Source organism: Candoia aspera, chromosome 7, assembly GCF_035149785.1.
Source record: "Candoia aspera isolate rCanAsp1 chromosome 7, rCanAsp1.hap2, whole genome shotgun sequence".
Taxonomy (NCBI): domain Eukaryota; kingdom Metazoa; phylum Chordata; class Lepidosauria; order Squamata; family Boidae; genus Candoia; species Candoia aspera.
In genome coordinates, this window is record NC_086159.1 from 16,783,073 (window position 1) to 16,810,584 (window position 27,512).

General features: G+C 45.5%; 1 protein-coding gene across 1 annotated transcript in view; it reads left to right on the forward strand.

The window, feature by feature from the left end:
* LOC134501011 (sodium- and chloride-dependent GABA transporter 2-like) overlaps positions 1-27,512 on the forward strand; it is a 71,125-nt gene that overhangs the window by 25,263 nt on the left and 18,350 nt on the right. The window contains exons 6-7 of the mRNA XM_063308555.1: positions 8,949-9,081; positions 23,237-23,371. Coding sequence (XP_063164625.1) covers positions 8,949-9,081; positions 23,237-23,371 — 268 coding nt within the window. The remainder of the gene's footprint in view (positions 1-8,948; positions 9,082-23,236; positions 23,372-27,512) is intronic.

The following is a 27,512-nucleotide window of genomic DNA, read 5'->3' on the forward strand; positions in this document are numbered from 1 at the left end:
TGAAAGGTTGCCATAAAGTTGACAGCAGTAAAATAAATAGGCCTACAGTACTCAGTAGGCTATTCTTAAGCTTGTGAAACAGACAGAAGGTTTAACTTGCTGACCAGGTCTGGCTTAGAACATCCTTTGTAAAAGAACCCAAAGGTGGTATATTACCATGGGAACGAAATTGTTACCCATTGCTTCTCAGTATCAAATTGTTATAAGAAAAGTACTGAATGGATCTGACAGCATGAGACTCTGGGAATACAGGGAGAGAGATGAGAAAGGCATTGTCATGAGTGCCGTTGAGCTAAAGTCATCAGCGCAATGGCACTCATGACAATGACAAGGAAATAGGTGAAGGGGGACAAGTTAAGTAGCCATCAACCCACAACGACTAACGGCTAATAGACAATAGATAAACGGATCACGGAGCCACCCAAGCCATCAGCGGCAATGCAACGGGGATCGCCCAGCTGAAAGCAATCAGCAGAAGATTGAAAACCTGAGGATGGGCGATCCTGGAAACCCTCAACCAATGGCAGGGCAACACATGGGACAAAGGGGGGTGACGTGATCGAGAGCGAGGGGGCGCTGACCGGCGCGGGGTATTTAAACCCCGCACCGGCGCGCTCCTGTCACTCTCAGCTTTTTTCTACCAACGTTGTACCTACCCTGAAATAAACCAGAGCCTGCTTTGCAACCCAGTGTCTGAACGTTATTCAGAGGTAGGCAGCGCATGACATAAAGCTGAGAGTCATAAACTCAGCCTCGCCGAGCCCCACCGGACGACAACGAGCCGCGGGAGGAGTAGACGGCGAGAAGACCAGCAAGATGAGGCCGGAACGGCGCGGGCAAGGAGGGCGAGCCGCGCGGCAAGAGACAGAGGAGGACCGACCGAGGCCAGAGGCACCGCGGACCCCCGGAGCCATGGACGCCCACCCCACCCGACCCGAGCCTCAGCTCCAACCCCAAGGGGAGATGGCGACGGAGGCAACCCGACCGCGGGAGGGAGCAGCACGACTTCCGAAACCAGCGGAGGACCCCGCGCCCCACATCGCACCCCAGCAACGGGCGTGGAGCGACAGCCCCACGGTGCTCGACACGGAGGAGGACGACGGAGACACCCATCAGACGGAGGAGGAAGCGGACCCGCGGCGGAGGGACGATGAACCCCCCCCCCCGAGGACGCGCCAACGGAACCGGCCCCAGCGGCGGCGCGGGCTGTGGACGAGGAGGCACGAGCTGAACTCGCGGCCATGCGGGCTCAGCTGACGGAACTCCGGACCATGCTCCAGGCGCTTATGCCCCCCGCGCCACCCAATGACGTCCCCGCACAAGCCCACACCCCGAGCGAAGCACCGAACCCACATGGGCCAGCGGAGAGCCAGCAGACGGCACAGGCGGCCGACACCACATCCCGAGAAGCGAGAGGCGGGGCCGCGCAAAACGCCCGGGCCCCAAAGGACTTCCCCATCTTCTTCGATGGGACCCCCTCAAAACTCTCGTTTTTCGTCACCAACGCTAGGGAGTTCATGGGGAGGCATGGACACTCCTATGACTCCGAGGCCGACAAGATCGCCGCCGTGGCGATCAAACTCCAAGACAGGGCGGCGGACTGGTACGTCCAACTGTACGAGTCCAGCTCCCCCGCCCTCGCCACCTTCCCTGCTTTCATCAACGAGATGAAAAACTACTTCGAAGACCCCCTAGCTAAAGTACGGGCGAAAAGCGCACTCCAGAGACTTAAACAGGGCACACGCACGGTCCCTGACTACGCCCTGGAGTTCAAAGCCCTCGCGGGAAAGGTCTGCGACTGGTCTGAGACCACCCTGCTAGAAATCTTCAAAAAGGGGCTCAACCGCGACGTTCTCCAATGGGCCCTCTACCGCGACGACCCAGAAACGTTACACGGGTGGATCCACCTCGCGGGGAAAGCCGAACACGCGCACCGCACCTTCCTTATGACAACCACGGACGACACAAACTACGTCGGGAAAAAGGTACCCGCACCACACGGGGGGATGGCCGGCCCTATATACCCAAAAAAGAAGTTCAACCGGGAGCCCTGCGGGAGGTGTGGCAAATTAGGGCACAAGACGGCGGACTGCTTCGCCAACCGACCGCCGACCAGCGCGCCCAAGCCCGCCCCGAAAATTAGCCCCAAACCACCCAACCCGGGGCCGCCCCCTCACCGCCGAATGACCGTGGCCACAGCGACACCGGAAGAGGGCTGGGACGCTTACTGGGGAGAAGAGGACAATACCGACCCCGACCAGCCGGCGGGAAATGCCCCCCGCTTGCCCTGAAACGCGTGGCGAGGCAGGCGGCGGGGCAGCAACGCGAACCACCTCAACGACACGACAAAAGCTCCGTCATATTGGCAGCAATTCAACTCTCGGCCGGCAACGGAGCCACCACGGCCGCGGCACTAGTGGACTCGGGGTGCTCAAAAAACCTTATCCACCCCGACCTAGTCGCCAAACTCGAACTCCGCTGCTTCCCCCTCCCCACGCCGCTGGCATTCCACCAGCTGGACGGCTCCACAGCGGGGGGGAAACCAGCCACGCTACAAACCGAGCCGGTCACCCTGCAAATGGGCACTCACACCGAGCGCACATCGTTCGTAGTCACGCCCATCGGACGGCCCATTGCAGTCCTGGGGATGCCATGGCTCACGAAAAACAACCCGCGGATCAACTGGGCGACCCGCACCTTCACATTCGGCGACGGCGAGTATCGAGCACCAGTACCAGCTGGCAAAAGCAACCCCACGGTAGGACGAGCGGAGGCGACCACACAAGACAACGCCGCTACCACTGCAGACCTACCGGAACAATACGCCGACTTCTCCGAGGTCTTCGGAGAGGCAGAGGCAGACCAACTACCCCCCCACCGCAAGACGGATTGCCGAATCGACCTACTGCCCGACGTCCCCCTACCTAGACCAAAGATCTATTCGATGACCCCGAAGGAGATGGCGACCCTCCGGGAGTTCATCGATAAAAACCTAGACAGGGGATTTATAGAGCCAGCATGCTCACCGGTCGGAGCCCCCGTCTTATTCCGCGAGAAGAAAGACGGGACCCTACGGCTCTGTACCGACTACCGGGGCCTAAACGCGGCTTCCCTGTCCAACAAATACCCCTTACCCCTGGTGAAGGACATGCTCGCCCACCTGTCCACGGGCAAAGTCTTTTCCAAATTGGACCTGCGCGAGGCGTACTATCGCATCCGAATCAGGGAGGGGGACGAATGGAAGACGGCGTTCAACTGCCCCCTAGGCGCTTTCCAGTACAAGGTACTGCCCTTCGGACTTGCGGGGGCCCCTGGGGTGTTCATGCAGCTCATCAATGAGGTACTGCATGAACATCTGTTTAAAGGGGTCCTGGTCTACATCGACGACGTCCTTATTTACACAAAAACATACGAGGAACACGTAACCTTAGTCAGGCAAGTCCTCGACAAGCTCAGAAGGGCGCAGCTCTATGCAAAGCCCACAAAGTGCGAGTTTCACAAAGAGCGCCTAGACTATTTGGGGTATCGAATCTCCGGGGACGGCATCGAAATGGACCCCGCAAAAGTCGAAGCGGTACTAAACTGGGAGCGGCCCCGCAACAGACGGCAACTACAGAGCTTCCTGGGATTCGCGAATTTCTACAGGTCCTTCGCCCGGGGGTTCGCTGAGATAGCCCTCCCCTTAACGGACCTCCTCAAAACCAAAGGGGTGGGGGACACCAGACGCGCCAAGAACCCAGGCACAGTGCTGAATTGGACTCCCGCGTGCCAGACCGCATTCGACAAGCTGAAAGCGCTGTTCACGACGGAGCCAATCCTCGCGCACCCGGACCCAGAACGGCCGTTCGTGGTCCAAGCCGACGCCTCAGACTTCTCCCTGGGAGCCATCCTGCTACAAAAAGACTCCACGGGGCTCCTGAAGCCATGCGCCTACCTGTCAAGGAAGTTCTCCGAGACAGAGAGGCGATGGCACGTCTGGGAGAAAGAAGCCTTCGCGGTGAAATCGGCACTAGAAACATGGCGTCACCTACTCGAGGGAGCCACCCAACCATTCGAGGTCTGGACGGACCACCGGAACCTCGAGGCCCTACGAACACCTAGACGCCTTAGCCCAAAACAGGTCCGATGGGCACAATTCTTCAGCCGCTTTGATTTCCAGCTGAAGTTCATGCCGGGCAAGAAGAACTTCCTGGCCGACGCCCTCTCCCGGCTGCCCCAAGACGAAGAGCCCGCCCCAGACACCATTGGGACGGTCCTATCCGCCTCGCAACTGGGGATGGCCGTGACCACCCGAAGCGGCGCACGGAGGCAGCTCGACGCTACGGCGCAGCCGACGGCGGGACAACCGGCGACGGAAAGAAGGCAGCCGCAACTACCAGGGGGAATGCGCACGGACCTCGCCGCCGCCCTCAAAACCGACCCCTGGTTCCTGGCAAACCCCGACAAGGTAACGATGGCGCAAGACCTAGCATGGGGGGAAGGCAGAATCTACGTCCCGGACTCGCAACGCCAGGCGATCTTGCATAGGTCACACGACGCCAAGCAAGCGGGACACTTTGGGTTTCTCAAGACCCTACACCTAACACGGCGGCAATTCTGGTGGCCCGCGCTCAGGCGAGACGTAAAAACCTACGTGGCGTCCTGCCCAACGTGCGCTAGGGCCAAACGGGCACCAGGCAAACCCGCGGGGCTATTGCAACGGGTGGCAGAACCCTCCCGCCCATGGGAGGAAATCTCTATGGATTTTATAGTGGACCTCCCACCCAGCCAGAAGAAAACGGCCATTTGGGTGGTGAAGGACTACTTCTCAAAGCAGGCCCACTTCATCCCCTGCACGTCAGTCCCATCCTCACAACAACTAGCCAAACTCTTCCTCATCCACGTGTACAGGCTACACGGATGTCCCGCACGTGTGGTGACCGACAGGGGCACACAGTTCACCTCCAAATTCTGGCGGGCCTTCTTGAAGCTGACGGGGACCCAACAGGCCCTGTCTACGGCTTGGCATCCGCAGACGGACGGAGCCACTGAGGTTCTTAATGCCACCTTAGAGCAATTTATACGATCCTATACGAACTACCACCAGGACGACTGGGCCGAACTGCTCCCGTTCGCCGAAGTCGCATACAACAACGCCGTCCACACGAGCACGGGAAAAACCCCGTTCGAAGTAGTCTCGGGGCGCGACTTCGTCCCCATACCGGAGCTACCTCAACCCCCGGAACCCCAGGTGGACGCCAGCGACTGGGGACGGAAGATCGCGGAAGCATGGCCAGTAATCACGGCGGCGCTGAAGGAGGCACAGGCTGCTTACAAAGAGCAGGCCGACAAGCACCGGCGCCAACAACCGACGTTCCAGGCGGGGGATATGGCCTATCTCTCCACCAAGTTCCTAAAGTCAACCCAACCCTCGAAAAAACTGGGGCCTAAGTACATCGGGCCGTTCCGAGTCACGCAAATAGTGAACCCGGTAGCAATACGCCTGGACCTGCCACACAACCTCCGGAGACTCCACCCGGTGTTCCATACCAGCCTCCTAAAACCGGCGACCACCTCCCGATGGCACCCAAGCACGCCACAGCCCGCACCGCTAATGATCGACGGGCAACACCACTTCGAGATCAGGGACATCCTTGACTCCCGTAAGCAACGAGGAACTCTACACTATCTGGTCAGGTGGAAACACTTCCCCCACCCGGAATGGGTGGCGGCGCACAACGTTAACGCGCCTGACCTGACCAGAGCATTTCACCGGGCATACCCCGACAAACCGCAATCAAGGTCAGCAAAACCAACCCCCCCCCCGCAGGCCTCCCCCCGCCTCCCGTGCCCCAAGGGAAAGGGCCCCCCCCAAGCCCGCGACTTGGGTGGACCTTCCCCCCCCCGGGACTCACTCCCCCCGCCCCGGGCCCACGGGGTGGTGACAAACGATCGCCAGCACCCTCCCCCCGCCCCCTGGCCGCGGGGGAGTGGCAAGCAAGTCAACAGGGCAACCTGGGGGCAACGCCCAGGAGACACAACAAAGGCGACGCACTCCAAATAAGCAAAAAAGGGCCCTACCTGGAGCTGAGCAGCACCCGACCAGCCACGCCCCTCGCCTCGCCGAACTGAGCCAAACAAACAGGGTGTGGTTGGAGCATGCGCACGCCAGGTCAGAACCCGAGCGTGCGCACCATGGACACACCCTGGGAAGGCACGTGGTAGAGGGAGGAGCAAAGGGAGGGGCGACAACTACTCCGGCGGGAACTTTGAGAAAAAAAAAAAAAAAAAAAAAAATGTGGCGTTTTGACAGCTCCAAGGGGAAAACCCAGAAACCCGGGGGAGAACACTATTCGGAAAGGGGGCAGTATGTCATGAGTGCCGTTGAGCTAAAGTCATCAGCGCAATGGCACTCATGACAATGACAAGGAAATAGGTGAAGGGGGACAAGTTAAGTAGCCATCAACCCACAACGACTAACGGCTAATAGACAATAGATAAACGGATCACGGAGCCACCCAAGCCATCAGCGGCAATGCAACGGGGATCGCCCAGCTGAAAGCAATCAGCAGAAGATTGAAAACCTGAGGATGGGCGATCCTGGAAACCCTCAACCAATGGCAGGGCAACACATGGGACAAAGGGGGGTGACGTGATCGAGAGCGAGGGGGCGCTGACCGGCGCGGGGTATTTAAACCCCGCACCGGCGCGCTCCTGTCACTCTCAGCTTTTTTCTACCAACGTTGTACCTACCCTGAAATAAACCAGAGCCTGCTTTGCAACCCAGTGTCTGAACGTTATTCAGAGGTAGGCAGCGCATGACAGGCATCTTCAAGGAGAGGCTGACCTTCTGGAGATGCTGAATGTTTAAGCTTAGTGTTTCCATTTATGCTTAGCCTGATATATTTGACCCTCACAAGTATTACAAAATGCCCAAAGTCCCTTCATTAATTTCTGTCCAGGTGAAACTAAAATCAAGCCAAGGTGCCTTCCTGGAACATCTCATACCTGGAACTTTATGGAGTAATGTAACAATGGCTATAAATCCCTCAGAATTTCAGCTTATTTTTAGAGGGACAAAGAATATCAGAATAATTACTGTCCCTTCAGGTGCAGGATCTGCCAGACTGTGTTAGTGTTGTTAGGCAGGGCATTTTGCCACCTGAAGATAAGGATGAGATGACAGCTACTCCCTTTTGCCTATAGAGAAGCTGTCAGACTCCTCGACCGAATGTCAATCTAACATCTGATCAAACTTGCTTCCATTTTGAAGAAATCCAGAAACCTGTGTCAGCAGACTGAGAGTTGCTAGCAGGAAGGGGGAATGAGATTGGAGTGTGAATTATATGGTTTGTGTTAGCTGCCCCTTGCAAAGGTCAACGGGCAGAAACCGTTCAAGCCATCTGCTGGTACTGGGGAGGGGTGCATACCTAGGTGGGGAGTGGGGTGGGGGGGAAATAGAGGTTTGTGATTTTAAACTACAGAATGCACAGGAAAAGGCCATTCACAACTTTTTCCTTGTATCAGAATGCTTCGCTTCATTAAACAGTTAATTGAGCACAAGTCTCTAGACTGTCTTTGAGTGAATGCTTGAGTGGGCTGGTCATTACAGAAGCCAAACATTGGGTTGGCTGTCTCTGAGGATGGCACCTAACAAGGCAGGGAAAGGGTTTGTCAATGTCTCAAGGTGGAACATTGGAGCACCAGTGTAATTGATTGCTTCTGATCTGGGGGCAGGGCAGGGGCTAATCCAGATCACAAAGCAGCATACACAGGGTGGTTGTAATTTGGTTTCCTCAGCCCTATATTATTTCTGATTGCTATTTGGATATGCATATGTGTCCTGTTTGGGATGGTTGATGAGAGAATAATTAAATCCTCCCCAACATATATTGTAGTCTTTAGCCCAGTGTTTCTCAACCTTGGCAACTTTAAGTTGCATGGACTTCAACTCCCAGAATTCCCCAGCCAGCATGCTGGCTGAGGAATTCTGGGAGTTGAAGTCCACACAGCTTGCCAAGGTTGAGAAACACTGCTTTAGCCAGTGAAGACTCTGCACTTATTTTATAGTAAGTAAATGTGGAGTTTGATCTTAGTAGTTGTTTTCACAACATTCTGTTAAATCCTGATTCCTCTGCAGCTTATTTTTTAATGTTTTCAGAGCTGGGCTTCAGAAAGAGGGTCTGTTTTTCAGTACCTCAGAACCTCCCCAGACAATGAATAGACTCTTTTTTTCCCCCCAGGCAAAATGCAGCTTGTGGTGGCATTCCGTTTTTATTCTTTGGGGAAAATCTTTACAGAAAGAAGGAATCTGCCATCACAGGGGGGAAAAAAAAGTAAAACTGATGGCAAATAGCTGGAGCCCTTGATTCCTGCCCCTTAAAGTCAGGGACTTTACTTTTCCCTAGAGATCTGTGAGGAATGGTTGATCTTGGAAAGTCTGGAAAGAATCCTGACTCCCATAATTTTTATTTTATTTTATATATTTTCTATCCCACCTTTATTATTTTTATAAATAACTCAAGGTGGCAAACATACCAAATACTCCTTCCTCCTCCTATTTTCCCCACAACAACCCTGTGAGGTGGGTTGGGCTGAGAGAGAGTGACTGGCCCAAGGTCACCCACCCAGCCAGCTTTCATGCCTAAGGCGGGTCTAGAACTCTCATACCACGCCTGATTGGCTCTTGGGCTGAGAGAGAGGGACTGGCCCAAGGTCACCCGGCCAGCTTTCATGCCTAAGGTGGGACTAGAACTCAGAGCCTCCTGGTTTCTAGCCCATTGTGATTTTCCCCAAGTGGTTACCTGCCAGATGTGTTGGACACATCTGGAAGGTGCCAGCCAGGAGAAGGCTGTTGCAAGACACCACATAGAAATACACTGTGCAGAAAGGGGCTAGGCGGGGGCCTGCTTTTTCCAGGGCTATGAATGCAGTCAAAAGAATTCAGTCAGGGCTATTTTCATTTACAGGAGAAGAGTGTTAAACATTTCTGATGGCATAGAACATTTGGGCACAGTGCGCTGGGAACTGGCACTCTGCCTTCTTCTGGCATGGATCATCTGTTATTTCTGCATTTGGAAAGGAGTTAAGTCTACAGGCAAGGTAAGCATCTTCATTTATTTTCTAATTTCTAGATTCCTTAGAATAGGTCACCTTGGAACTAAATAGAGGGGTACAACCACAGACTAAACCCTAAGTAGTGACCATGGTGTGAGATATACTTGTTGTGAAACCAATAGGAAACAGTGACCCCAGCGCTATTACATTTAGCATTCTTGTAAATGGGAAACTGCCAGTGTGGTCCAACACCATCACATTTGACTAAAAGGAAAAATTTCCAAAACATGAAGGGACAGGGGAAAAGTAAATAAAAAGAAAAGTCAAGAGGGCTAAATCATGGTGCCTGGAGGTTATTTAAAACAAAAATAATGGATACTCAGCTAGAATATATTCCATAATGTAAGACAAGGTGAACTAAATGTAGGAAGAAGCCAGTGCTGCTTTCTAGTAACGTTCAAGAAAATGTAAACATTAAGAAGACTCACTTCTGAAAACGGAAGGCCTGTCCAGGCAGGAACAAAACGGAGCACAACCCTGGAAGAAATAGGGTAAAGTGATAAAAAGGGTTTGCAAAAAGGAAAAAGCCCTGTAGCCAGTCTTCGATGCCTGGGGTGGGGACAGGGCGGAAGATAGAATGGGAATGGATTGACTTTGTTAAATGTTTCAGAATAGAGGGGACTACTCCTGTGGTCCTTTTACAATAACAGTTGTAGTTGTCAGGTCTAGTACATTTGGACTGCAAAAATCCAGACAACAGGTAGTCCTCGACTTATGACCATTTGTTTACTGTTCAAAGTTACAGCGGTGCTGAAAAAAATGACTTGAGACCAGTCCTCACACTTATTACCGTCACAGCATCCCTGCAGTCACATGATCAGTATTTGGGCACTTGGCAACCAGCATGTATTTACAATGGTTGCAGTGCTCTGGGGTCATGTGATTGCTGTTTGCAACCTTCACAGCTGGCTTCTGACAAGCAAAATCAATGGGGGAAGATAGATTTGCTTAATGACCATGTGATTTGCTTAACGGTCCTGGCAAAAGTTGTAAAATTGGGTGTGGTCACGTGATGCCTCACTTAACAACTGCATCACTTAGGGACTGAAGTTCCAGTTCCAATAGCGGTTGTAAGTCAAGGACTACCTGTATGTGGCAGAAAAGAAGTATTCTTTGTGCCATCTAGTGGTGACTTTTGCAGTTCAGATGTAGTAGTCCTGTCATGGGTTAAGAGGACCTGCCTTTTTATGGATTGCCAAATGGTTAAAAAACCTGAAAGCAATGAGTAGGAATAACTGGGCCATTTTCTTAACACAGGGAAGTAAGAAGTAGAGTGCCTCAAGGATCTGTGTTGGGACCTGTACTTGTTAACTTGTTTATAAATGGTCTTGACTTAGGAATAAGCAGTGAGCTGGACTAGTTTATAGATGGCACTAAAATATCCAGGGTGACCAAGACCAAAAGAGGTTGTGAAGAGTTCCAGAAAGGTCCCTTTGAAATGGGCAAATAGTCAACCAAATGGCAAGTTTAGTCCAACTTAGTAGCCAGTGATGCACACTGGGGCACCTCCCCTCCCCTCATTTCCTGTATGCATGGATAGAGTCTGAAACTAACCAGGGAAAGATTTGGGGGCCATAAGAGAGAGCTCAATGAAGATGTCAATTCAATGTGCAGCTGCTAGAAAAAAGGCAGATTTCATGCTTGGGGCTCTTTGCAGAGGGATTGAATTTTTAAAAAAAATGCTGAATTTTTAAAATAAAATGCAATGCCTTTATACAATGCTTTTATACAAAAATTTGAAATGCTGGGTACAGTTCTGGTTACCACTTTTGCAAAAGGATATAATAGACCTGGAGAAAGTGAAAAAGCAACCAAAATGGTCAGCCTCCCTGCCCAAAAAAGTGTAGAATGTTAGCTTTAGCTTGGAAAAAGAGAACAATGAAAGTTTATAAATCTGGTAGCTTATGGAAAGAAGGAAATTATGATGTAACTTTAGAGAGAGAGGGCAAAATATAAATGTATTTATAACTGCTGTCAAGAAGATCAGAAGCCACTTCTTTATAACCTTTCCTTTCCTTTCCTTTCCTTTCCTTTCCTTTCCTTTCCTTTCCTTTCCAAGACTGCAACACTCTATCACCATTAAATGCAATTCAAATGTAAATACAGTAGAAATCTCTTTAATGGAAGAAGCGTATAGAATGGCAAAAAATGTTGCGAATGAAAGTTCCCACATTTTCCCTAACTTAAACAATCCAATAAGTGCATGATTCCTCCTCCCTCGCTCTGGTATGCAACCCCCCTTTCCTCAGTTCGTGCCAGTCTCTTGACTCCCTGCAGGTGTCTGCAACGGCTCAGCCAGTTGACCTTGGGTATGAGAGATAATCCAAACATGATGTATTCTCACTCCTGAATGTTCCCCCTCCCACTCTATTGACTCGCAAGTCTTGACATGTATTGATTTCATTCATGCATGTGAGTCCAATCAGATGTTCTGGGAACGTTTGATTGGGGAGCATGACTCCTCTCCTCTCCTACTTCTTTTTTAATTTTCTTTTTTCACTATTTTTTTTAATGACTGTCCTGGGCTGACTAACCCCTTAGACTCTTCACTGAGCTTGATGCAAGGATGGACTTTGGCTGATGACCATAGTTGGCTTGTTTTAAAGTAGTTATTGATGTTTTATATGTTTGTTTATTGGTTTTTGTTGGCTTGTTGTTTTAATTGCTGTGAGCCACCCACTTAGGGGAGATGGGTGGCCATACAAATCAAATAAAAAAATAAAGAACAGCAGGATATTAAAGTGATAAATAAACAAGCAAACAAATAAACCAACTTTTTTAGTTACAGACAAGGCCAGCTGGCAAAGGCAGGGTTCACATATCATGTTAAGCCAGAATGTGGTTTCTTTGGTTTTGATATATGTGAAGCAGGTTACAGTGGTCTTATTTTTAAGCATGATTTATGAATCAAGAGGGCTGTACAAAATGTTTGGTCATACAACATTCTGACCCTTCTGAGTGTTCTGGAAGTGTTTCTGATCCAGGATAGTTCAGGCTGGACCACTTCCGAAAAGAGTGGCCCCTTCCAAGATTGGCAGAGCCCCTATTTCAAGATTGGAATGTTCCCTGATGGAATATTTTGCATACCTCAGTTTTTGAACTAGCAAATTCTGGTTGTTCAATAAACCATGGTTAAGTAAACAAGGTTTAGTATGAGGTCAGAATTCAGCCAGAGAACACATTACTTCGCCTATATGATTTATGCTGGTATAGCTGCTGCGTTGCAGCCCCCCCCCCTTTTTTTTTTTAGCAGATAGTAAAGAAATGCCAAGATGGAGTGGTGACTCAGCTGCATCAATGTGTTCAAGGTCAGAGGGGTATGTCAGATGTGATGTGCCTTGAAAGTCCTTAAGTCAGCCTGGTGGAGGCTGATATTTTGACAGGTGTAGCTTGCGTGCCATCTGGAAGTTAATCTGCTACCTGCCATAGGGATGATGTAAGAAAAGCTTGAAAAATGGAAATTGTAACTGCTTAAAGTCTTTGGCTATGATTTCCTGAATAGAGGGCGAATGTTTCTTAGGAGAAACACTTACATTATGTTTAGATGTGAGGGGCGCTGGACCAATAGATGTCTTGATTTTACATAGTGATTTTCAACCGTGGCAACTTTAAGATGCGTGGACTTCAACTTCCAGAATTCCCTAGCCAGCCATGTTGGCTGGGGAATTCTAGGAGTTGAAGTCTACTCATCTTAAAGTTGCCATGTCTGAAAAATGCTGATAACAGAAGGCACTTAGTTTCTTCTGCTACTGCTGTATGTTCTACTAAGCTTACTATTCCAGACAAAAGAGTGGTAGGTTCTTGGTAGAGACCTTCCTAGACTGTCCTACTTTTTATCTGCAGGCAGAAGACTGTGTAATGGAACCCCCTATAAATCCCCCCCCTTAAATGTGCCTGCCTATTTCAGAGAGCTTTTTCCTCTTTTTGATAATGCTTAATAATTTATGGAAAGCTTTTATTTTCATTCTAAATAGATGCAGTTTCCCAGTCTGGAATGATATAGTTCCCAGAAATGTATAGCATGTGGTAATTCTATTCCTCCTTAACTCTGGAATAAGAAAGTGACTTTAAAGCCTAACATTGCTTGCATACATTTTATGTTACTTTCCATGACCATAGTTGGTGTATAGTAGAGTGTTTTTTTCACAATTAATGCAGTAAAATGGGTGTAATGTTAGTCTGCCACAAGCTGAATTTTTCAACTAGATTTTTTGCATAAGGGATTTGTGATTCATTCAGCATGTGGAGATCACTTCTGTTAAAAGTGATTCAGGACATGGTTTATAACTATGCTGAAAAAACCCTGATTTGTGTTGCCATTGCTTTGTACAGAACATTTCTCTAAAGTGTCTGTGTAAGAGGACTGTATCTTCTGCATCAAATATCAACATCTTAGGAGGCTGCCTTACGTCACATCTGACTATCAATCTAACCAGATTCTTTCTGCATAATTAGCCTACCATGGCTCTGGAGTGCTCTGTAAAACCCCAAGTTTTACCATTTTTACAGTTCAAATTTGTAACCCCAGTCCCATGATTAATGTTCCTCTCATTTGCTGGATCCATTTGCTATCCCTCAGTGCTGGGGAGCAGTCTCTTAGATGAAGACTAATGAGTTCATGCTTTCTCCAGTCCTCAGACTTTTTCCACAGCTTTGCAAATCCTTAGCTTCATTTCCTACCTTCATGAAGTTAATTCACCATGCTGAGCAGCAAATCACAGTTCTGCATTTAGACAAATTAATCTGCTACAGCCAGGGTTGGGTAGCACTAAGGGACCCGAAGTCTTAATATTGTATTTTGAGCAGCAGCAGCAGCAATCCAAGATCTTGGGAAGAGTTTTCCCCCTTCACTTGCTTTCTAAGTGATTAGAAAGTGATTTCTTTGAGCCCAGAGGTCAACAACTCACAGCTCAAGGCTGTGTGAAGCCCCTAGTTTTATGTTTCAAAATTTTGCTTTAAACCTCCCAAATCCAATCAGCCTCCTCTGATTACTGCCTTGCTTCTGAGGTTCTTGGAGACTGATTTTTAAAAAGAAAAATGTGATCTCCACCTGCAAAAATTATTCAACTAGGCTATCAGTATGCAAAGCATGTACTTCACCTTTAGGAGAACTGAAGCAGCAAAGATATCCTTTAAAAGTTCCATAATTAGTCCATAAATCCCTTTTATCCAAGATTTATTCTCCCACTTCTCATTACTTTTGTTTTTCAGTGTCTCTTTTATGTATGAAAGTTCGTTTCTTCTTTGTAAGATACATCCATGCAAATATCATTTTATATCAATATACTCTAGGGCAGTGTTTCTCAACCTTGGCAATTTCAAGCTGTGTGGACTTGGACTCCCAGAATTCTGGGAGTTGAAGTCCACACAGCTTAAAGTTGCCAGGGTTGAGAAACACTGCTCTAGGGTAACCTGAATAATTCTGGAATATCTTCTGAACTCGACTAATTAAGAGAAAGGCTATGTCTACTTTCAGCAGCAGCTGACCAAAAACAATCCTGCCTTGATGCCTTTTCTAACACATGCTGGGCTCCCACTGTGTAAGGAAATGGCACATGATGAAAGAACTTTCCTACATTCTGAAACACCAACAAAGGAAAAAAGGATTAAGGTAGTACAGGGGAAAAACACTTTTCTTAAAGTTCACAAGGCTTGTTTTATCACCCTAATAGCCTACGTTGCGAAGGAACATTAGAGTTGACTCTTGCTTATTTATGTAGCTGGTGCTATATAATATCTGGTTAAGAAGTTAGGAGGCCCAGTTTTAAGTCTATTTTCAGCAATGGATGCTCACTGCATGATTTTGGACCAGTCACAATCAACTCAACTTACCTCACACATTTGTTGTGGGGGGAAAAAATGGAGGAGCTTGTGGAACTAAAAGGAGATGAGTCTGAAAAATTAAAAAATGATAAATTCTGGAAACTCCACTCTACTATGGATGATGTAGGAGAGAGGTGGGGTTTCATTCAGTCCACGTTTTTAGGCAAACAGGTTCTAATTTGCACTTTTCAGACTTATGTGTGCTGGTAAAGCAAGAAAGCATGTTAGCTACTAGCTACAGCCCTAAGGATCACTACTAGTTGTAAGTTCCATAGTGGGAATGTTCTTGTGGTATAATCATTCCTAGACCTTCTACTTTTATTTGCAGGCAAATTCCATCTTTGGTCTTTACTTTTAGGAGTTGCCCATGTCTCTGAATTTTGTGATAACTTTTTCAGTTCTGGTACTTAAAAAATTTCACCCATTCCTAAATTCCATCTACTATGGTTTCTTCCCTGATCTTTTGCAACTGTGTCCAGTGGATGGCAAAAGAATCAACAGATTTGGCAAGTTCTAATCTCTAATGTAGAGGTGTTTGGGAAGAAGGATCTGTGTTTTAAAAATGAACTGGTGTTGTTTTTAGTTAGAATTTGAAGACCAAGCTAGAAACAATGCAGGAGGAACTTGTATCAAAGGACATACATCTATCCTGATAGTTACAAGTCATAATAAAAGCTGTGTATCCCTATTCAAGAGGCAATGTTCCTCTTCGTTGAATACTGTCACTAGTGGGGAGGGGTTATAGAAAGAAGTAATTGCCCTTCCGTAAAATGAGTACCCAGCTTGCTGGGGAAGGTGACGACTGGGGAATGGCAAACCACCCCGCTCTATAGTCTGCCAAGAAAATGTTGCGAAAGCGGCGTCCCCCCAAAGGGTCAGGTGTGACTCGGTGCTTGCACAGGGGACCTTTCACCTTTCACTCAATGCCTTTGAGTTTCAGTGCAATGAACATCTGGTGGCATCTGTAAGTAACAAAAAATACTGGACTTCCAGGTCTGGCCCAGCATGATTCATATGATCTTACTTTCTTATTTGTGATATTATATTCTGATTTTTTAAAAGAGAAAAGATGTAAAAGTAACTGTGGGAGGGAAGGAAGGAAGTTGGGTTTGCGAAGTTGGGGGATGCTTAATACATTTCACCTGGATTGATTTTTCCATTTCAATTGTCTTACAAATCTGCCCTGAATGATAAGAAGTCAAGGACAACCCATTGCACTAAACTCCCCCACCTTCGCTTTGTGACTAATAGAAAGAATTAAACTGGAGAAATGAAGTGAGGGCAGAATTAAATTCTACTCCTTCAGCTTTGCAGTTCAAAACTAGTTGCACCTCTATCCAACTGCTTGAAAATATTTCACTTTGCCATCTTCTCAGAGAGACAATATGATTTTTAAGAGACTGTGGGCATGTTAGTGGTGAAAGTGCCTGTGATATGTTCTTCAACATCTTCTGTTCCATCACAGCAGTAGCTTCACACATCTAGGAAACCTGTCAAGATATTTCAATATCAAAGAAAACACTGGAGGGGGAATTCACGTCCTTTCAGATGCCTGACATGGAAGAAGTCATTTGGCAAAACCATGTGAACTGGACCTGAACAAAATTAATTTTATTATAGAACAACATGAAGCAGTGAACAATATTTTGATCACAGTAGGCTTTCTAGAAGTGAAGTCTCTCTGAAACAGTGCTTTAGAAATAGAGGGGAAAAAAGGTCATATCCAAGCCAAACATCTGTTATTACTTCCTTGAATCAACATGAATCAGCAGTGTTGGATTTTTGCCAGGCATTACAACAAAGTTCTGCTGCTTTCAGGAAGCCCATTCCATATCATCAGATTCCATGGGAAATTCTTGAAATCATAGAGCAAAAGCCTTAAAATACAAAGTGTTACAAATTTCAGAGGAAGGCTTGAGCCTGATGAAGTACAGATGGGGGAACATCAGATGCAGTGGTGTCCCCATAGCTGCACAGGTGTATGTGCCTGGATGGATCACCCCTAAAAGTCCCTCGTTCTGAAAGATGCCTAAACCATGCACATCCATCAGAAGGCAACTGTGCATATTAAGAAGCCGATCAGTTTCTTAGGAGCACTTGGCCAGGAAGCAGATTTGCTGCCATTTGCTCTTGAACCAAAGGTAGGATATAAATCTAACAAATGAATAAGAAGAAAATTGATAATGAAGGAAATTGGAGGTGGGTGGGAAGATTACAGGAATGTCTACATATAATCATATATTACTTTTGCATCAACTCTTTTGGCTTCCCTCTATAAAATCCTAGAAATGGTAATACATCAAAGCTTTTGAGGTCCCTTGTCAGGTACCCTAGCTCTCCTCCTGCCCAAACTCTTATAATTCCCAGGGCTCCAGAAAAGAAAAATGACTAAAAGGATTACTTAAGTTCATAATGCAGATTTGCCTTTTGTGTAAGCATCTGGTGAGCAAGATACGTTGTACCATTCCATGCAAACCATCCAGTACCCAATGCATTTCTGGTGGTGCTTCCCCTTGATTCAGTGCCAGTCTCCCTGCCAAGCCTTTTGTATTATATTGGAAGGAGAGCATTTCACATTTTTTCCGCCCAAAGAACACTATATGGAGTTGTTTGCCTCCCTGTATTTATTTAAACGCATGTTGTATTTACCTACCAAAACTGTCTGCACAGTCCAGGACTGTAATGCTGCAATTGCAGTGCTTCTTTTGGTTGAATAGAGAGGCAGCGTCATCGCTTCCCGCCACTTTGAGCAGCTTTCTCCCCTCCCCACTGCAAAAATAGTCAGGTGAGGATGGGCATGGGGTATTGATTGGATGCCAGTGTTTGAGCTCCCTTTTTGGTCAGCTGCTGGGAGTGTTGTCAGCTCATAAATGTAGGTGGGAAGACTTGGTAAGAGCAAAAACTCTTCTGAGGGTCTGGGCAGTGAATTGATTTTATTCTACTGGGTGAAAAGGGTAATAAGTCCCATCTTAGGAGGGAGATTTGGCTTAAAGGGATATGATATATGCTGTTTCTAGGTTACAAGCTAAAAATCCAAATTAGTATAAAAGCTGATTGTTTTGTTTTTATGGTGGGGAGAGAAAACCTGTAGACAAGGAAAAGCACAGAAGCAGAACAGGGCCATGATTGAAATTTTTCATTCCTTCCCACTTTTTTCATTCAAAGTAAGTGTTCCATTATCACAAGAATGTATTGAATACATAGGTTATTCTTCACAGTGGTATCTAGGCTTGATTTGGAAGCACTGATAGCACAACTAAGTAAGAAAGATCTAGTAGGCTGCGTGGATGGTGAGTCAAGTCATGTTGAGACACAGGAAGGATAATATGACCCCTTCCCTATGTCACTACATAGCCCTAAGAGGCTAACTATCACAGTTCGGAAGATATTTAGTTCAACTAACAGCTGATACTAACAAAGCAGCCCTATTTTTCAGAAGCTTCATTCTTCTCTGGAATCAGTATCTCATCAAGCATTTGTAGAAGTGTATGATTCATTATCTTTTGGAGCGGGGTTGATTGTGGTGACTTGATGACAAGAGGTGAGAACAAAATCACCTTTCAATGTTTTGGGTTGGCTGCAATTCAGATAATATAGTAATTTCCACTCTGTACTTGACTTCAGCTATACGAAGGTTAATCTCAAGTGCTGAGCCAGCCACATGGACATGCATGACTCACAAATTCTTTTCAGTTCTGTAATTTCAATACATAAATAAGTGGGAGAAAAACCTCTGTTTGGCTATACTCTAAAGCCAAATACGGTAGGTCAAGGAATTAAAAAAAGTATTTGTTTTAGAATTCTAATTATATGTATTTTTTCCAGCTGAACTATAACTTTGTTTTAGTAATTTTTGAAATGGAAAAATGCTGAATGAAGAAACTTTCAGCCAGAAGTTCTGAAGCCTCAACAATTTATTGTAAATTGAAGGCTAAATATATTGAATGGGTCTCACAAATCAGAGTAAAGTTTGCTTCAATTACAGTTTGTTGAACAAGCCTCATTCAGGCATAACACTATGGCATAAATCTTGGTTAGAAAACACAATTGCTGGATTTACAAATTGTGTTAAATCCAGATCAAGCCACTTTGTGGTTTAGCTCAATGTATAAACTCAGCTGTGGCTTTCTGTTGCTCAATGATAAACAGTCACTTCCATCACCAAATCTTGTACGTAAAAAGTTTTGAATCCAATCTCCAGCTATTCTCAATGAAAAGGAGTTCATGTGGTTGCCATGGGAATAATCTTTCTGCATGAGAAGGATATGCCACCAGTTAGAATAAATCAGGGATTCTAAAACTTTGTTCTGCTGCCTGCCCTAACATCCTAAAACTGTGCAATAATTTGTGTAACTTCCCCAATGAATAAAAGTTATGATTTTGTTGCAGTTTGGGAAGAAATATACCACTTTTAATAATATTTTTAATGTATGTATCAAAATACTAACAGAAGCTTGCAACCTTATAAAATAAAATGTTTTCATTGGAAACAAACAATCAAACTAAAATCATATGCCTTGAAGGATAAACTTGCTTAGTTTTGCGTCATTGTTAAAATTTTATTTTTGAGAAAGCCACACGTCTCATTTATTTTGGACCAATGTTTGCTGTTTGTAACAACAGAATTGTTCTTTGTAACAGGATGTGGTGAATTGAATTCTTTACCCACAATTCCACTGCATCCTCCCACGGACACAGCCTGTTTGGTAGTGTTACCACCAGACACTTAATTTTATTCAAAGTCAAAAAATTTTTTTTATTCAAATAAATTCAAATTTATTATTCAAAGATGTCCTTGGAAACTCAGGAGGGACAAATGACAATCCTTCTGCTTTTTCTTTAATCACCAACCAAGCAGGAGAGTGTGACCTAAAGGCTCAGAATGAGAATCACTGATTCATTAATAATTCAAGTCTTTATTGTACATATAAAAATTAAAGAACTAGAAGACAGTCAGGAAACATGTAGAAAGGAAAAAGAAAGAAGAATAAGTTCTGAAGAGGCTACATTTAATCAATCATTCCTAGAATACACACAGACACACACCCCAACATTACAGCTCAGATCATAGTCCATAAAATAAAATCAAAATTCTAAACTGCATCAAGTTTCACTAGTCCATAACTTGCTGTGCATTCTCAGATCTTCTGTCAGGATCTCTGTTGAGGTACCGGTTCTTACTTGGCTTCAAAAACACTGAGGAGAGCTCTGATGGACAGGGGAGGGGGGGAGACAAAAGCAATGGGGAGTTGCCCCCCTGCTTTAAAAAGATTCTCCTGAATCCTCCCACTCTGGATTGGTTCCTCAGTATTTGATATTCCTAGTGGGCTTCAGATGTCCTTGCCCTGGACTGATGGATCACGTTTTTCTTTACTCTTCCCGCCTCTGAAACTCTCCTAATGGGGTTCAGTACATTCTGTATAGCAGCAGGTCTAGAAATCCTACTTGGCTTTCAACTTGTCCAGGCACAGAAAGAACAAATTCTTACAGTGATCCAGTCATAAGACTTAGACTTAGCAAGTTAGAGCTACGTCAGAACAAAACCAGGACTTTGCTTGGGTGAGCTGTCCAGGCAGAGGTGGCATGCATATTGACATGTACAACCCCCCCACCCCACCCCCATTTGTGATACACACCCCAATTTGCCTCTGATTCTTGTGAGGTCGCTACACACAGTTTGTGAACCTCTGGAGTAACCCACACTGAGCTAGACGGTTTTATACAGTATGTGCAGGAAAATTCCATTTCATTGCACTCTGTCATTTTATTCAGGAACCTTTTATTCACAGATGCTCCATCATCTGTGCTGGGACTTCTTGCCTGGATCCCATCTGAAGTTTTGATTCTAGCCTTTAATGTCCTAAAAAAAGTCAAGGACAGTTTGCAGGATGGATGGCTTAAATATCTTTTGTTCTGTTGAGAGTCCACCGTGTTTCTTGCTGCTTGCATAGGCATCTTGTGAGATAAAAACCACAATGACAGAAATAAATAAATTGATGAAACATGCATCACAATGTTGTTTGTACTTGCATTCCAACATTCAGCACGAGAGTGCCAGTCACGCATGTCATCATTTGCCACCCCATGTACACCTATGGCTCCTGAGTTCTTGTGTTGGATTCTGTACTGAAGATGTTTGTGTTTCCATTTTAAATATTCTGTCCCTGTAGACCACTCAGAATATGCTATTTCTGCCTGTTGCATAAGCCCCAGACTCAGGACACTTCCCTTTTTCCCCTTGTCCTGTATGGGCATAACTAAAAGAGTGGTTACACCTTAGGGTTGCCTCCCAGGACTTAAGGAAATGGTGCAATCCAAGAGCTGTACAAAGCATCTGCCACATTTTGCATGGTGTATGTATGAATGAATAAACGTGTGTGTGTGTGTGTGTGTAAGTATGTATGAAGGGTATATATGTATGTATGCCACATAACAAACACAATCATCAGCAAGTTGCCAAGCACATCATAGCAGGTGCAGAAAACTCTAACCCAAGGGTCCCCAAACTCTTTAGCTCATCAACCTCTTCATGAAGTTTCAGACCCTCAAACATTTATTATATGAAAATAATTTAAGAAATACTACTTAACTAACAGTTGTATGAATAATAACAACAATATTGACCCCTTGGATAGTCCCATCAACCCTTGGAGGTTGATACTGACCACTTTGGGGAACTCTGCTCCATCCCATTTGGGAAGAGTTTTCTCCGAGGTGTTCTCTTGTCTCTCTCATTCTCCTTGTGATATTCTTTTCCCCCTCTCCATCTAGCATGAGGCTGCAGGGGAAGGACAGATGATTCCTGACAGTATTCTGAATTGATTTCTTGCAGAGATCTTTTGAAGTTAGCCAGAAGGCTGCTAACAAGTTCTAGCTGACATCTTTTAATAATATTTGTTAGCCAGAAAAGGTGCTCCCAGACTCCTGAGTTTTTGCTACCATAGACTAACATGGCTTTCTTCCTACAGAAGGCTGCATGTGATGGTAGGGCTGTAGGCAGCTATCCCTTCTGTAGATCAGATCAGATCAGATCAGATCAACCTTTATTAAAATTATAGACCACCATCATTGCTCTATATTAGACACTGGTTCCCTTAGCATTGTTCTTAATTGTCCTGTATGATTTCTTATTTGTAAAAAGAGAATTGCTGCTTGTGATTGAGAGAGCACTCTTAAGATACTGGGAAGAATCACCCAGGATCTTTTGAAAGTGGGGGATGCTGACAAGAGAAGAGAAATCTTGCGGAGGGACTACATTTTACTAGTAATTCCCCAATATGCCAGCAGGAAGCTGTGCTAATGATTGCATGTCACCTTTGGGGCAGAAACTAGACACATCAGAGTGATGAGCTCTTTATCTGCAGGCACTTCCTTCAAAAGGATACAAAGCTTTTGATTCTGTTCTGTTGGAGTAAATGGAAAGGGGATAAAATACAGGTAGAATCTTAAAAGGTGCTTCATATGGAATCTCTCTTCACCCCCTGCCCCATGGCAGGCTTATTATGCCTCTAGTGCCTGTTTAAAATTACTAGGGCCCAGTCTTGAGAAGAGATTTCATGCCTTCTGTTTCTCTTTTGGTTTTATATGGATGGAATGGTGAAACTGAATAAAATATTAGTGGAATTAGAAATATATACAATAAGATTTAGTATGGACATTGACTGCATTGCTTTCTGTTTATTATAATTACTGTTGCTGTGCTAGATATTGGAGTATGCCAAGGAAGGAGACTGCAGAATGGTATCATTGTCTCCAGCCAGCTGTGAGACACCTAGGATACAGAAGAGATATGGGATCTTCCGAACACATTTTATTTTTTTATTTTATTTATCAAATTTCGTCACCGCCCATCTCCCTCAAATGACAACAATGTGGAGCCTCCTATACTATCTCATCATATTTTCATCTGTGATTTCATTTCTATCTACTACATAATACCTTGCCTAATAATGCAAAATTATTAAGAAGAGGGATGTATGCCATTCACTGCTCAGACTTAAGGCCTGGATAATGGACATTTGCCAATTGCGAGAATGACACAGATGGAAATCCCTTCTTCTTTTCTCCATTCCATATTCCTCAGCCAGAGTTGAAAGTATAAGGTGACCTTGCACAGTCTTCTGCATCTGATGCCCTGCCAATGTGAGGGTATGACAATTCCAAGAATTTCCAGGCAACATTGCTCTTAACATTTTTGAAAGTGGCTGTCCCAAAACTTCTGAAGGACATCAGGCTAGGGAAGGCAGCCTTGGTCTGTGACAACCTGGCTGTTCTGCACAGCAGTTACTTACGCTGAGTATGTTTTGGTCTTTACCAGGTAGTATACTTCACTGCCACCTTCCCATACCTCATGCTGATTGTTCTGCTGATCAGGGGGGTCTCCTTGCCTGGGGCATCTAAAGGGATCCTCTTCTACCTTTACCCAGACCTCACTCGACTCAGTGATCCTCAGGTAAGTTAAAAAAAAAAGAGTGTCTCTTTCTGCTAATGGATCTCTGGTAAATGTCTCTTTCTCCCTCCCCCACCCCACCCCACCCCACCCCAGTTTCCATTGCATTTAGAGCCTGCCTATTCTCTGAAGCACAAGACTTAAGGCCTGGTTAATGGACATTTGCCCACTGTGAGAATGACACAGCTAGCCCTAAAGGAAATCTCTTCTTTTCACCATTCCATATTTATCCCTGCTACACTTCTGTGTCTAGACTGGGTTAAGAAAATATAACTAGGCCAAAGCTACCCAGTGAGCTCCACAGTCAAAGGACAACTTGAATCATAGTTCAGAACCTTAACCGTTATACCACGTTGGCTCTTGGTGTAAAACCCTTTTTAAAGTTTTATTTTAACTTCTTAGTGTTCTCCCTCCGTCTCCTGTAGAGAGCAGACAGAGAAGAGCCTTACACTGAGCAATGGTAAAGACAATGCTTGGGGGCTCAGGAAGGGATCCTTAGAAGTACACAAGCATTCCCATTTTTCACTTCTGAGATATATAAACAGAGAGTAAGCCACACTCCCTTCTCACATTGCAGATGTTGCCTAGTCTGGCAATGAAACGTCTGCAAGAAAACAACAAGGCTCAGAGAGCATCAAGGACTCCACAGAGATCCCTGTGCCTGAGTCTTACTTCCTCTGTGCTCATAATTATAAAGTGGGAGAAAATGCTGCGTTCTGCAGCATCTGTAGCCCTGCAGCAGCCTGGAACTCTACCCCATGGAAAGTCAGTTACAGTTACAATCAAACCTTTCTGTTACAAAGACACATCTTTCCCTTTCCTGTCAATCTCAAGTCTTTTACCCAATTTCTGCTGGTAACATCTTGTTTTGGAATCAAAATAATTCTGCAGACTTCCCTGCTTTGCTTTCTGCCTACAGTTTCTTTGCTGAGTTTGTACATTGTAATCCCAAAGGGATCTTCCCTCTTTCTTGCCTTGGCTTTGCTATCCTGCTATGGGTGGACCCTACATTTATATCCTCATGCTCAGGCTCAAAATTCAGTTTTCAAGTAAAACCTTATTCTTAGAAAGTGGTGCCATAATAAAGACAAAGAGGGATCCACAGCATGCTTAATGTGGCTTTCCTATGGGCCCAACCCTTCTGTTTGGGCAAAATGAAGCAGTTGCCTTAGCCTTGCTTTGGGTATACTGAAAGGAAGACAAACTACTACACTTAATCAGTTTATCTGTCTCCCAAGGAGGAGGTATTTTCCCACAGGACTTTCCCCCAGGTGCCAAAATAACTTGGCCAACTTTGGAGAGTAAGCACTTCAGTAGAGTGGGGGGTTGTTTGTACCCTTTTTGTCCTGTTTCGGGCAGAAAAACATCATGTCCCACCAGCCCTGAGCTCAGCCTCTCTGACCATATCTAGTTTGGAAGGAGACCACACTTCCTAGACAGAACTGAGTTCTGGAGTTACTCTTTCCAGAAATATCTGTTAGCTTTTCCCCACCCAGTGATCTCCAGATGTGTTGGGAAGTAATTCCCAGAATTCCAGCATCACTGTTGTTTATTCGTTAAGTCGCTTCTGACTCTTCGTGACTTCATGGATCAGCCTACGCCAGAGCTTTCTGTCAGTTGTCACCACCCCCAGCTCCCCCAAGGTCATATCCATCACCTCTAGAATATCATCCATCCATCTTGCCCTTGGTTGGCCCCTCTTCCTTTTGCCTTCCACTCTCCCTAGCATCAGCATCTTCTCCAGGGTGTCCTGTCTTCTCATTATGTGGCCAAAGTACTTCAGTTTTTCCTTTAATATCATTCCCTCAAGTGAGCACTCTGACTTTATTTCCTGGAGTATGGACTGGTTTGATCTTCTTGCAGTTCAAGACACTCTCAGAATTTTCCTCCAACACCACAGTTCCAAAGCATCTATCTTCCTTCTCTCAGCCTTCCTTATGGTCCAGCTCTCACAGCCATATGTTACTACTGGGAATACCATTGCTTTAACTATGCGGGCCTTTGTTGTCAGTGTGATGTCTCTGCTCTTAACTATTTTATCGAGACTTGTCATTGCTCTTCTCCCAAGGATTAAACGTCTTCTGATTTCCTGACTGCAGTCAGCATCTGCAGTAATCTTTGAACCTAGAAATACAAAGTCTTTCACTGCCTCTACGTTTTCTCCCTCTATTTGCTAGTTATCAATCAACCTGGTTGCCATAATCTTTGTTTTTTTGAGGTTTAACTGCAAACCAACTTTTGCACTTTCTCCTTTCACCTTCGTCATGAAGCTCCTCAGTTCACCATCACAGTTAGAGAAGGCAAATCTTATTTATTATAATGTGGATCCACTATTCGGGGGTAATTAGAGCCACCCATGGCCTTTACATGCTATACCAGTAGCCACATTTCTGAGAGTATTTGGAGCCAGAACAAAAGCAAAATTACTTCATTTATATTTAATCAAAATGAAATCATTCCCTTAAATGGTTATTTCACATATGCTTCATTATTTTTTTCATTCTGCCTCATTAAAGATAACAACTTAATGGTAACTTCAGGAGATCCTCATGGGCTGCGCCCAAAGCTTCGGGGCAGTGCATGTTGGCCTGGAGCACAGAATGTCCATGTCTGATACATCATGAATTCTGCCCACCCAATCTGGAGTGCCTGCTGGAGGTCCCCTCCTATCAAGAAAGATGATGGGCATGGAGATAGGCATTGTCCTCTCCTTTGGGACAGCCTGTTCTCTGAAGTGAGAGGACATCCAACTCTCGTGGCCTTCCAGAGACTGATTGAGGCTTAGCTTTTCCAGAAGATCTTTGGATATTGAACAGCTTGAGGAGGGTCATCATCAGAGCATTCCCAGGGCAAATAAATTAAACACAGAGCATGTCTGTATTTCAACCAGAAAATCTGACCATCATAGATTAGTCAGAACATACCCTGGTCACCTATACTGAGAAGCAGACAAAACTAGGATTCCAAGTTTGGAAGGATTCAGAAAAGGACAACAAAGTTGATCAGGGGAGTAGAAACTAAATCTGATGAAGAGATATTAAAATCTCAGGATACGTTTAGTTTTGAGAAAAGATAATAGGGGTGGGGGAAGATAATGGCACTCTTCAAATACTTGAAAGGAAGCTAGTAGAACAAGATTGGTTCTCCCTTGTTCCAATATACAAAATGGATTCAGTTTACAGGAAGGCTGTTTCCAGAAAACATCCTAACGGTAAGAACAGTTTGACAATGGATCCAGTTGGGCTTCCCTTCATTAAATGTGTCCAAGCAGAGGCTAGACATCCATCTATTGGAGGTGTTTTAATTTGGATTCTAACTTTGAGCAGGGAGTTGGACTCAGCAGTCTAAATGGTCTAATTCTTTGATTACTGTAGCTGTGAAGTTTACTGGGTAACCTTGAGCTACTCAACATATTTATTCCTAACCTGGCATTGCTGAAATGCCATGAGGATAAAATGTGAGAGCATCCTGAGCATTATGAAAGGCGGGCAGTGGGCAATATTAGTTAAATGAATACAACTGTATGCTCAATAATCCCTATTTTCTGTTTTGCTACTGGGTTCACTTCACCCAATCATTACGTGCATCTTTGACCCAGTTTGTGGAATTCAGGAGCACTGAATTCAAGGGCAACACTTGTGATTTTTCTTTCTGTCTCTCCTCATATGAAGAAACCATTTGTGTGTAGTGACCAAAGACACTGATGAAATGACATTTCCACGATGCTTAGAGGCACAGAATATGCTGTGAGAGGCCACCACACATGGCAAAGGGAGTGTTTCAAGGAAACAGTGGTCAGCTTGTCTTCCTAAAGATTCTTTGCCCAACTGTGTTTTTAATCTCCTCAGGACAAGTTGCTCCATCTCAAATCCAGGTTCCTGCTGAGCTGCTGTACCAGCCTTTTGTGCTGAGACGGTGTCTCCAAAGGAGATTAAAGGGATGTGTGCCTGAAAAAAAAAATAGGTCAGCAAAACCCTTCATAACCTTTTAAACTCCTCTCAAGCTAGTCTAAAATCTAGCAAGTGCTTGGCAAAACCATATAGTGATACCACTGTACAGCTTTATCTCACTCCTCATCTCAAGGCTTGATGTCAGTCTAACAAGTAAATTTTAGATTACCTCTGTTTTGACTAGCGTGCTTAGA